Source organism: Pollachius pollachius (genome assembly GCF_949987615.1).
Source record: "Pollachius pollachius genome assembly, chromosome: 18".
NCBI classification, from domain to species: domain Eukaryota; kingdom Metazoa; phylum Chordata; class Actinopteri; order Gadiformes; family Gadidae; genus Pollachius; species Pollachius pollachius.
In genome coordinates this window covers 11,215,127-11,228,016 of record NC_136951.1, presented here as the reverse complement: position 1 = coordinate 11,228,016, position 12,890 = coordinate 11,215,127, and the positions used below count along the sequence as shown (strand labels likewise).

Below are 12,890 nucleotides of genomic sequence, written 5' to 3'. Positions count from 1 at the left end.
GTGCACTAGTCCAGAGCTGTTTGCATAATTTCACCCATGGCGTTTTCCTGCTGCACACTTATCTTATCCAAACTTTGACTAAATCACTGGGTGATGTCATCCTGCTATCGGCTAATCGGATATCTTGTTATTTTCACCCACTGGCGCTGTTAGCCGCGTGGTCTGGACAAACCGGTTACTGTTTGCCAAACCACTTGGGCAGAAGTGACACGTCCTGGTGGTTAATTGCTGCTGTCATCCGATCCTCATAGCTGGAGCCGCAGGGACGTGGATGGTGACTAGATTAGGCTGAGGAGCTCAACAAAAAGCCTTGTATCCACTTGCAGCAGCCATCGTTACATCACCGCTCTGGAATGTGCCTATGTTCATGGCTGTGTTAATAGGGGTCAACAGAGCAGGACATGAACTGCTTAATGTATAAAGGAAAACCTGCATTTTTATTTAAAAACGCATTTAGTACATTTTTTACTGAATGAATCGTTCATACTAAGGCCAGTTTTATTTCCACAGAATGACTGAAGTTTTTCAAGTCGAATAATTTTTATGGCAACTACACACAACTGACAAACAGAGGGATTGTCTAACCCCATATGGTACAATACTGTGACGGCAATTGTTTAAATACTTGACACCAAAAAATGTGCTGGCATTGAACCATCAGACTTTGCATGTAGGCCATTGAAACAACTCGACGCTGCACAACATCCATTGTAGGAGTCAGGAGTGTCGGATTAAGGCATTTATAAAAAGACAATGAGGACGTGGTCAATGTGACCAACACGCAAATATAGTCTCAGGGGGCCAGCAGACGACGCACACTTCTAGACACACACTTCTAGGTTCCTCTTCTAGAGTTCCAAAGAAGTGCAGTTCTTTTTTTGTACGGTTGCTGGTCTATGTCATTACTTTTTCCCTCAAGGGACATGCGGTCCCCAAGGGCCCTGAGCATGCTGGCTCTGGAGGAGCCGCTGGAGCTCTTTGAACTGCTCCACGGTTTGGTCCTTGACGTCAGGATTGGAGATCTGCAAGCGGATGCTGTCCGTGGACCAGCTGAGCTCCCCGGAGAACATCTCCGTCAGGATCCGGGCCACCACGGGGACCACCTGACGAGAATGGGGGAAGGGGATTGGTCCGTTTAGCAAGAATGATCATTTATGTATGAAAACGATATCTCACCTTTGGTTTGACTACAGCCCTGCTGTAGTCAAGCAGGCCCCTAGCTACCCGTTTGTTGCTAATAGTTTATTCTACGCAACCTATAATCATTTATAGGTGTGTGTAGAATAAACTTAACAAACATTTTAAATCAGACACACTGCCTATATGTGAAATGAGTCCTATGGCCATTTATACCTTCAACGTTGACTATACGTCTCAATGCTTCTCAGAGTGCTGACCTGAACAATAATGAGCTTCTTCTCCTTCGGTTTCTTATCCGGCCAGTCTTCACCAAAGCAGAAGTAGACCTCGAAAGGGGGAGGGTTCGGGGAATCCCCCTTGTGGAACATGATCAGCCCTATTGGTGCACAGAAACGCAAGACTCTTACTTGTTTATAGGTATATGTTATTATATGTTATTGTGCTTCTCTAGTATCAAACGTTGAGCATGGCAGGCATAGTCCTATGCATTCGATATCGCTCCTACTTACACTGCAGGCCCAGCAGATAAACAATGATGGGCAGCTACTAATAATCCATGACATTTATATAGCGCATTTCTAGCGCAGGAAGTCGGTCGCTTTACAAGACGAAACAACTCTGGAAGGCAAAACTGAAGTCTAGTTGGGCTAGGCATGCACAATTCCACACGCACATGCTGCGGTGTGGCAATTTGAATTCTTTCGTTTTGCCGTGTGCGTTTCAATTCAAACCCTTCAGCGGATCGCGTGTGCCGCCACAACCTATAGCCAAGGACACGTTGTCGTCCAATCTCATCTCTCTCATCACGTTACCTTCCAGAAACTGGTTGAGGCTGAACACCTTGATCTTCTTCTCCCGCTCCATGGGGTTGGGCGGCCCGTGCTCCGACACCCCCGGCCCCGACCAGTACACCTTGCACTGGCAGAGGCGCACGGCGTAGATGTCCTGCTCCAAGATCTCCAGGATCAGCCCACGGTCCATGACGTCCAGCAGTGCCTCGGTGTAGAACTTCTGCTTCTGGTTCTGCAGGTCGGCCGTGCCGGGGAACAGCACCTGCTGCAGGGAGACGGGGCCGAACAGGTCCACCTGGCCCGGCGTGGGCTCCAGGTGGCCGTAGTACAGCCGGCAGCCCTGGGGGTTGCTGACCGTCTGGGAGCGTGCGGTCCGTCCGCGGTACTCAAACTTCAGGTCCAGGTCGGTCACTGGGGGGGGGGGATACATCAAAATATATGAGAATAAAATAAAGGAACAGTCCTCTCATTGGTTTTAATAGGAATAAATGCAAGTTAAAAGTGCCTTTCTCCTTCCTCAAGGACAAGGTTCAAGTGGGCATCAGAGCAAAAACACACAACATTCCACATTAGCAGTACAAGGAAGTCAACTTCAAAGTCAGGTGGCAAGGAGTTGGACTGTTAAATGAGGTTTTAGAGTGTGTAGAAGGTGTCAGAGATTTAGTGTGTGGCACTAGTCAGAGGGAAGGGAGGGTGGGTGATGGGGACTTGAGCCCCAAAACGATGAATCAACATTGCTGTTCCACAGGTCATTTCTTTAGCACCACTCCCAAATCAGTACAACCACGCGTCTGCTGAACTTTGAACTGAATATTATTGATGGCAACATAAAGCACGAATCCTCAAGCAGGACATGTGCAAGCAACTTCACTTAGCTCACGCCAATATAATAAATAGGTATTATGAATGCATATTATGTATATTACAGCGGTACAAGGATAGGTTAGCCGTTCCTTGTACACTCAAAGCCGACCTATGGGCCCTTGAGCAAAACAGCATATCCCTGAATACTCCCTAATTACCTATTCACTGAGTCAGCATTTACTGAGTCACTTTGGATAAAATCCTGTTCTACATGTCTAATTAAGAATAATATCATGGTTTTACATAACTGATGCCAACCTAACCCTGGGTATCACTGTTGCACAAATAAAAGCGAATCACCTTTTAAAATCCCATTTTAGTCCCATTATATACATTATCCAATGACAAGTTTCTTGGGAATAAGCGGAAAAAGCGAGACGCACTTTCCAACGCCGTCAACCAGGGAACCAGTCCCTCCGTCCGCCACACCTCAAGGCAGTACGCCGGAGTGTGCCAGCAACAGGGCGCGACAAACGGATAGACGGGAGCGAGGCGTTAACAGACTAGGGCCCAATCCCACTTAATCCCCGCCGGGGACACACACACACACACACACACACACACACACACACACACACACACACACACACACACACACACACACACACACACACACACACACACACACACACACACACACACACACACACACACACACAAAGTCTATGGTGTTAAGTATAAAGGAAGAGAGAGCATGACTCACAACTGTGATTAGCGTTACTCCTTGGAAGGAGAGAGAACATCTGTACTCACATGGAAGGCTGCTCAGCAAGTCAAACTTGCAGTGCTGGGCCTGGGCCTGGGCCTGGGCTTGGGCCTGGGCTTGGGCCTGGGCTTGGGCCTGGGCTTGGGCCTGGGCCTGGGCTTGGGCCTGGGCTTGGGCCTGGGCTTGGGCCTGGGCCTCTCTCTGTGTCTGCATGCCCGGCATGGAGCAAGTGTCCATGGGTACGGCCCCAGCGTCCATCCCCATGGACCCTGGAAGGGGAGCCGCGGCGGCCACAGCAGGGGGGGGCATCGGGGGCCTCTCCACGTGCACGACGTCCACCTGAGGCATGGGGATGACGCGGGGGGAACCGAAGGGGCCGCTGAGAGCAGGGGTGAAGTGGACCATCTCCACCTCACCCCTGTGGTAGTTGAGGAAGGCGGGCACCTCGCTGGACCTGGGGTCTGGGGGGCGGAGTAGGGACGCACACTTTGAGACAGTGGGGAAGGTGGTTCAATGTTTGCATTTTACAAAAACAAAGATTCACCCAAGTTTACCCTTCCCTTAAATTGGCAACGGATATTTTTTTTTCCAGAGTGTCAGAATCATTGTACGTTTTCTATGCCCAGCTATTCTTTCATGAAAATATATTTCCGTAAAGAAACTTTACTTACCGATAGTGAGATCGTCAAGATTCGGCATCTAGGGTAATGTATAGGAATTTACAATTATTATCATCTATCATTCTAAACATATTTAGAATTGTTTGCACATTTCTCCCTTCTTACCTCCTCCTCGTCTTCATCCACAGCATCTGAAAGAGAATGCAAGGAACCACGTCAGGCTTCGAGAACGACCAGTCTCTGAGGATTCACTACAGTAGATCAAATTTATATTGATGACTTTTGAGGTTGCTGCCATCTAAATAAATAAGTCATTTGAACAACTATTCGTTGACTAGCTTTTAACGAACAGCAAGAAAATAATCATGGTTGTATTTTGATATTAAAGGATTTCACTTTATGAGGTTTTCGAGGTTTTTGAGGTAATATGACTTCCCCTGGCCTGCCTATGGTCCCCCAGTACCTAGAAATGGCATGTAAAACGAGCACTAGGTATCCTGCCCTCCCTTTTAAAAAAAACAAAGCTCAGATATGCTGATTTGGAATATTCCCTGTATGTCGTCATACAGGGACATGATACCTACCCTTTCTCTGATTTGCCCGCATGTGCGCGCAAGCGCGTGTGTGTGTGCGCACACACTGTAACGCAAGTGTTGTACACTTGTTTGTTATTTGGATAACCGTTCTGCTCTTGGTCTTATGGCGCATAACATGTCGGGTTCTCTGATGTCTCTTCTCTTCTCTGACGGTATTTCCATAAAGAGACTCGTAGTGGGCGTTATCTCAGCCATGGTTAAGAAGGAATTGGAGGAAAGGAACTTTGGCTTTGACTCCCTGAAGTACATGAACCGCAAAATGAAGGAGGGATTGTTGCCCGCGATTGCCTCCCAACGGAGCCTCGCTGCCCGCTGCCCGCTGCCCATTGCCAAGGCACCACCGCCTCAGGGCAGTGTTGCCTCGGCGCTGCCCCGCGCCCGCTGCCGAGGCGGGCGGTGCCTTGGCAGCGGGAAGCAGGGCTCCGGCGGGAAACTATCATGGGCAACAATCCCTTTCTCCTCCATGTCGTGGTTCAGTCTACTTCAGATTGACGTGGACGTGGAAGAACCAGAGACGTCGGAGAACCCCACGCAGTCGTTTGAGATTCATAATATCGTCTGGAGGCGCACACAGCTTATGGCAGTGATAATATATATTATATGATATCGATATCTATGTATAATATGATATTATTTAGATATAAAGCTCCCGGAGTGTTCTAGAATAGTTATAGAACAAGGCAAAAAGCTGTGTGCGCCTCGCCATTGCGATACATCCACTGTAAACACGAGCGCATGGTACCGTGGCTGCAAGCTGCTCAGGGCCTCACCCTCTACCTTGACCTCTAAAAAACGGCACGTTTGTGGAAAGCTCATTGTTGGACTGGCTCGTAGTGGCTGTAATTGTGCACCAAGGCTGAATTTGTTGAACGTCTTCAAGTACTGCATTAGGGGCCCACTAACACCTATATAAACGCATCCATAAAATAGCATGCCATCTTCAAGTTTGTTTTTTTTTACTTGATACATTTTTCTACTAAAAAAAACGATAGTTCTAATTGAGTGAATGAGTTTTCTTTTTAACATTAGAAGATAAAGGACGATCATTCAATGCAAACATTTAAAAGTAACATGGCATTTTTCCTGCCCTTTAAGTTTGACACCTTAGTCCCAAACGTCCTCAGAGTGTTTGTGGACAGACTCAATAGGGTAGCTGGCATACTAACCTCCGTTGCTGGGCTGGTCGCACACCTCGTAGATTTTGAAGGGCTTCACAGGGTTTTCCTTGGTCCCGTCGTACATAAGTTTGAACTCGCGGCTCTTGTTGAGGGCGCAGCGCAGGTTGGCCTTCCACTTGGCCGGGTCGGGCTCATCCACTCCCTCCTGGTATTTGCCTGTCTCCAAGGCCCAGGCCTTGGGTCGCAGAGGAAACACGTTCAGTTATCAAAGGCAACCATACAAACAAACATTCACAAGGCCAAGATTATCATAGACAAGATGGAGAACGGATTTAACAAAATGACACCGTAAACGAATGACATGAGGAATGGCTGACAAACATCGGTACAAAATGAATGAATGAATGATGTACCCATGTAATCCCTTTGAATCTGCACCTTAAGGACAATGAATCACATTAATACTCCCTACATTTTACTTCCCAGTCTATTATTTAGAAGAACAAATGAGGAACTAAACTGCCAACAAGGAAATGGTTCCATGGTATTTCACAAAAATTGTGTTTCAGAAAGTGAAATGAAACCCTCAGGCGCCTCAGGCAAGAAAAGTCTGGAAAGGAAGTGGCATGGCAAGTCTTACTTTTATATTCTGTTGCAGGTTGTATTGCAGTTGTATACAGTGATGATTAGAGTGAGCATGGCGTGTCTATGGTGCACACTGACTAAGTGTGAAAGCTCAAGCCTGACCCAAAAGGTGTCAAAATAAAAGACAAAAATTAAGGGGAACTGCTTAATGTCATAGCTCACACTATTATTGAATACATTTTTATCAGCTTACTCCGATCTTGAAATCAGATCAGCTTCTGTGGCTCATCGGCTATATTGGCTGGCTACGCATTTTAAAGCGCGCACACACACACACACACACACACACACACACACACACACACACACAAACACACACACACACACCTTGAAGATGGTGTTTTCCTCCTCCGACATGGGCAGGTGGCGTGTGGCGTGCCTCCAGGGGATCTGAAACAGCCGCTCCTGGTTGAGCCATTGCAGGCCTGGGTAGCGCCCTCCGTTCACCTGGGCCAACAGCCAGGGCTTCAGCCGGATCCGCCGCGGCTGGATGCTCATGGTGGAGGACTGGGGGGATGGCAGCTGCCAGGCTGGGGGGGTGTCACCCGCTCGGGGCAAGGGGAGGTTGTAGTGGGGGGGTGAAGAGTAGAGTAGAGCTGACAGGTATGCTAGAGCTGGATGGTTGCCAGTGTGGAGAGCGATGTCGAAGGACTGGTGCTCCTTTCCCGGGTGTCTCCTGTGAAGGAGACAGCAAACCGTACAGGGCTGTGATGAAGCCATTCCATTCCTCATCGTTCTGTCTGTCTTGGAATCCAATAAAAGGGGCCTCAGTCTTAAGCCATTTCGTTCATCTGCTTCTTTGGTAAAGATAAGATATCGATGTTAGAATGGCAGTATTTCTGAAGGTAACAGGCTAATGTTTAGGTTATGATCGCTTGAAGTGAATAGTGGAGACAGGGGAGCAATGTGTCGAATGACTGGTGACAATTTTTTCATTACGTTAAATCTGAGGTTTAAACTACAGAGTAGATGGTACACGTAATTAAAGCACATGATGCATTAGGTGAGTGGACGCAAGAAACTCACTATATAGAAACGAGGGGTCTTAACTCCCGTTCAGGGTCTACTCCGCAACGGACTACCACCACTTGGGTCTCTAGCTTCAGTCAGTATAGAGTATCACCAGCTAGTGGGGATCTCGTCGGGTAATCTTTGGAGAGCATGTAGCCTTTCTGATTGCGAGATCATAAAATAATTGTCCGCCATTGGGCACTTTGTTGTTCAGGTTACCTCTTAGCAAACCAAAAAAAGCATCAGTCAAAACTTTGAATATTTAAGCCAAATTGTAATCATTTATGCCGTAATATTAACATGTCAACTTGCCTTATCTTCACAACAACACCAGGGAGGACATGGTCCGTGCGCTCCGAGTTCAACGGGCTACTCGATCCCAAACTTCTTCACAGCAGCTGGAGACCATCGGCGATTACGTGGTCCTGACATGCAGGTGTGTGGGTCTCGGTCGTCAAAAGACCTCCGAATAAACCCCCATGACTTGGGAAATAATGCCAGAAATTTCACACTGTTGGAAAATGCATGAAATGCACCATGAAGCGGCAACTCATGGGAATGAAACACATTGTGGAGCGCGTTGTTTGCAGAACTAACACACAGGACAGGTACCACCCTTCCGGGTGTCTCGACACGTCCAGACGGAAACACGCGATCCGTGTTGTTACACTTCTCCACACTCACGCCCGGCATATATATATATTAATAAAAACTAACACACATATGTGTCAGTTTGTGTCAGGAAATCATCCTGTTGGATCAAGTCAACATGACCGTCCGTGGTTGATATATAAATCAGACCTATGTAAATCCGACCTCGCTGTAAATGTCACAGTAACATTAATAATTATTGGATTGAATCACAGTCAAGTCATAATGTTTAACGTTGTGGTTTTTGATTTTCATACTTTTTCAAAAAATGTCATATTATTATCATTAATATTATATGGATCAGAAATACCATAAAAGCAAAACATATTTAAAGGTTTTCGATGTGATTGAGTTGTAGTCCTGTTTATGTCAGTTGGCCACTAGAGTTCACTGCTATGGAAGTAATTCTCTCTCGTCTGATTTTGAAAATAAGAAGCCATTGAATTTTAAGCACTGAATATTTATGCATTGAAATAACCTATCTGGAATTTTTGCCTCTGAATTTCGATCCTAGAGCCTACAACGTTGAATATTTGATTTTTTAACATTGAAAAATTAAGGTGACAATGATTTGTTGAACATGTAAAGAGTTAAATTCAGAGGCAAAATATCCAAATACGTTATTTCAATGCATAAATATTCAGTGCTTAAAATCCAATGCCTTTTTATTTTCAAAATCCGATGAGACAGATTTACTTTACTTACTAGGATACCTGGGGCAAGTTCGCAATGTGTTCGACGGGGATGGACAACTAAATAGGCCCAGTGTTTCCCCTAGGATGGAGTTGCAGCAGCGGAGGAGAAATGTTTCTTTTTCCGCTCGCAATTTTTTTGGTGTGCTTGCAAAGTGCACCCTGCAGGGAGGTTTCTATGTGTCTGCCGGCACCAGAAGGGTGTAAATACAGTACATTTGTGCACAGTAATGAGCAGGGGAAATATGGAGAGATTGAACATGATACAAGTATAATCTTTAAAACAATTATTTACATTTATTTAACAAACATCACGTAACACAAATACTACAACAATCGAAAAGGTCTGTACCTCCAACCAATGCATCTTTCCACTCCCTCCCCTCTCCCCATCACAAAGGTTGTAGTAGGACCATAAAGAGGCCATGCCTCTATTGAACAAGTTTTGGGGCTCTAGAGTTGATAATGTCGACGCTACTGAAATCTTTCCTAAATAAAAAATCATCAAAAATGAGATGAGATATATTTTCAAAACTGAAGGTTGTAGTAGGACCATAAACAGGCCATGCCTCTATGGAACGAGTTTTGGGGCTCTAGAGTCAATAATGACGATGCTGTTGAAATTGTTGCTAAATAAAAAATCTTCAAAAATAAGAAGAGATATATTTTTCAAAACTAAAGGTTGTAGTAGGACCATAAAGAGGCCGTACCTCTATGGAACGAGTTTTGGGGCTCTAGAGTCAATAATGGCGACGCTATTGAAATTTTACAATTGTGGTCGTTTTCAGTTTTGCACTTTGCAGACGGTCCCTAAACTCGCGGCTGAAAGCCGACAGCTCATAGAAGCCAATTCATTTCACCGTTCGCTAAAGACGGCTCGTTTGGATGAAAACAATGTTGTAGCTGGTTCTCTAGGTTACTACATTTAGCTAGAGGTGTCATTTGTGTCGGAATGGTGTTTCGGTGATGATGTATTGAACCGCAAACTCCGAATCTGCCAATTTATTTCCAACTTTACGGAAGTTCCTCTCCATTTTTACCTATGCTTTACTCACATGCTTTACCCCCCCCCCAGCAGCGGTGGTCATATTTCAGGTGCATATAGGGGAAACACTGAGGCTACGGAGCTTTGCCCTGAATAAATTGTAACACATGAAGCGTGAGACAGAACGCTTCACGACAAGACAATCTAACCAAATTAGTGAAATGCATAAAAAAAGTGTTTCATTATTATATCGATTATATTCATTTGAATGCAACACTTTTTTGGACCTCTTAAAGCTTTTCAGCCATGTGGTTGGTCTCAGAATATTATTTTCTGCTTGTAATGCAAATTACATTCATTGGATGGCTCCAATGCAAAAAAAATGGCACCAAGAGCAAACCATTGCAGCCTGACCAAAGGAGGAAATGCAGGGGTATATGTAGGATTAAATGCATTTATTTTGCTGTCAAAACTTTGAAAGCAATTAATTTTGTTTTTTAAATATACCTATTTTCTTCGACGTTTGGATCTCGATTATTTAATACCTGATTGCAAACAAAAAAAAATTGTGTTAGAACCTTCAACCTCCAAAATAACCTCCTCACCCTAATATATATAACCAGAATATTTGGGTTCAAGAAGTACCAAGATTGCTTGATTGGAACATGATTGGAGGTAACAGGATTGAAACAATCCATTGTATTAGTCCTATTATATCCATCCTACTGTAAGCAAAGACTTCAATAAAGCTTAGTCCCACCAACACGGTATGGGAGAGAGATGTCTCCCCCCCCCCCCACACACACACACACACCCACACACACACACACACACACACACACACACACACACACACACACACAGAGTGTTAGGATGGGTCGTGTGGCAGAGAGGAGGAGGAGAAAACAGGGGAACAATGATTGGAACAGCCAGAGGCTTCTACTTTCTGCCCTTTACACCCTCTTGACACACTATTGTTGGTGGGGGGACAGGACAGGAAACAGGAAGTAAGCACCAACACACACACACACACACACACACAAACACAGACACACACATAGACTAACATACACAAAGGCTTACACACACCCTCACCCGAACAAAGGCTAACATATACACAAGCACACAAACACTTCCATAAAGATATAATTGTTAGGATGAGAGATGCTCATATGGATGTACGGTACACGATCGCAGAAACTGCTGCCCGGTTGGCAGTGGTCTCCATGGAGCCCAGGAGGGGAGGAAGGAGGCCCATTTAGTCCTTATTGTTCAACGGCCTTGGGAGGCCTTGCCATTTAAATGTCGACAAGTCTACAAATAAGGGGAAAATGTTAACGATAGTCTGTGGTCAAACTGTTCCGACGTAAGCATCCAGGAGCGAAAGAAGAGCGAAATTTTGATTACTGAATTCATTTTCTGGTCAACTCCCCCTGAATGGTAAAAAGTCAGAAAGGTCTTATACAGGAAAAGGACTTCCGATGTTCTTAGAGCACATCGAATCATCTTGAAAATAACTTACCGTGACTTCATGTTGTCCATCTCTTGTTCCAAAGAAAACCTTTTTTTCTATCATAGCCCAAAATAAAAAGTCTTGTAGTCTTGTAAAACTAACATTTCTTTCTTCACATAAATAACCCTGCACTTCCTTTCACTGATCATTAAACATGCACAACCTTATCTGTGAATGCAACGCATTTTGGCAGCAAAAGAGTTTTTACCTAATTCAATATTATAATTCATATAATATTAAATGATGACATTGTATTTGTTTTCAAAATAACCAGATTGAACCTGCATTCATGAAAACAGGTAAATGGTGAAGCCTTGTGCCATAATACAAATTAAACAATCCTGTTTACCAATGTCTAAATAATAAAGAATAACCATAGGAGTGGGGTTGTACAACTAGAAAGTATTAAATAAGTCCTAAAGTATAATTTGGTTGGTCTCAACAATTCTCTTTGCAATTCTGTTTGTCTATGATTGTGTATGAAATCTATATACAACTATTTTAAACTAGTCACATAGCGTTCCCTTGTATCCAAAGTGAAGTGAAGGAAGTGGGGAAGGTTAGGAAGTGCAGGCATTTTGCTCAATGTTCAAGGGTGCTACAGATTATGGCTGCAAACATATATATATATATATATATTTACTTGACGTATATGTGGCCCATGAGAGTTTTGCTATGATGGAGCAGATGTTGACATTGACGTGTGAGCCAGCGACCGGGCCGGCGGAAGGAAGGCGTGGGACCTCTGTCCCACCAAGCCACACAATAGCCCCATGCCATGTGTTTGCCGTTGATACCTCAGCGTTCACAGAGAACCGTCACCCCATGAAGAAAGACCCCAGCTGGGACTTCACTTCAGCTGTCAACAATGAAACAACAGCAGGGAGGAGTGCATCAGGGCAAGGGTGAGAGCGAGAGAGAAAGGGGAATATAATTGTTTATCTATTCAGCAGGTTTTGGTTGACTAATTATATGGTTTCACTGTGCCAGTTGCGGGATGAAAACAACATTCATATTTGTTGTCTTCTATATTCTACTGAATCAGAGTGGATGATTCCCTTGTGATATTATGGGCAAATACCAAGCCCACATAGGGGTGATCAGTTCAGGTCTCTGAACTTCAGGTTAAGTGACCTGAAGTTCAGCGTTGAATATACAAACAGAGGCAATTAAAATTAGATTGAACCGGAGGGGCCTAGGATGTTGTGTCCCTGCAGATGTACGAGAGGAAAAGAAAAATGCAAAAAAATATGACTAATTGTTTGGTGGGTTATTGGGTTATCTCAACATTGGACACAGGAAAGGCTGCAGTTGCACCTAACATATATTTAGTGGAGGGATGAGAATAAGGAGACGGGGGAGACGGAAAACAAGTGCAGGAAATCCTCCAAAACACACAGAAGCTGGGATAGGGTCGAGAGCTCTTTTCCTCTGTACCCCACCAATTTAAAGTGAATAGGGCAAATTTCTCTGACTGGTGGATCAACATTCAGTTCTGTGTGGATGTCTTTGAAAGTAACACTTGAGGATGAGGTTGAGGTCCGTACTGCTGGTCTAT

At 44.7% G+C, this 12,890-nt stretch overlaps 1 protein-coding gene across 1 annotated transcript; it reads right to left on the bottom strand.

Moving 5' to 3' along the window:
* Window positions 1-414: 414 nt before the first annotated feature.
* Window positions 415-8,093, bottom strand: irf5 (interferon regulatory factor 5). Its single transcript, XM_079755484.1, has 9 exons — window positions 7,804-8,093; window positions 6,808-7,156; window positions 5,884-6,070; window positions 4,287-4,312; window positions 4,173-4,200; window positions 3,549-3,962; window positions 1,953-2,342; window positions 1,398-1,516; window positions 415-1,103 (listed from the first exon to the last, which is right to left on the bottom strand). Exons 2-9 carry the CDS (start codon window positions 6,976-6,978, stop codon window positions 915-917), a joined length of 1,524 nt encoding a protein of 507 aa, XP_079611610.1. The 5' UTR covers window positions 6,979-7,156; window positions 7,804-8,093; the 3' UTR covers window positions 415-914.
* Between the last annotated feature and the right edge of the window lie 4,797 nt (window positions 8,094-12,890).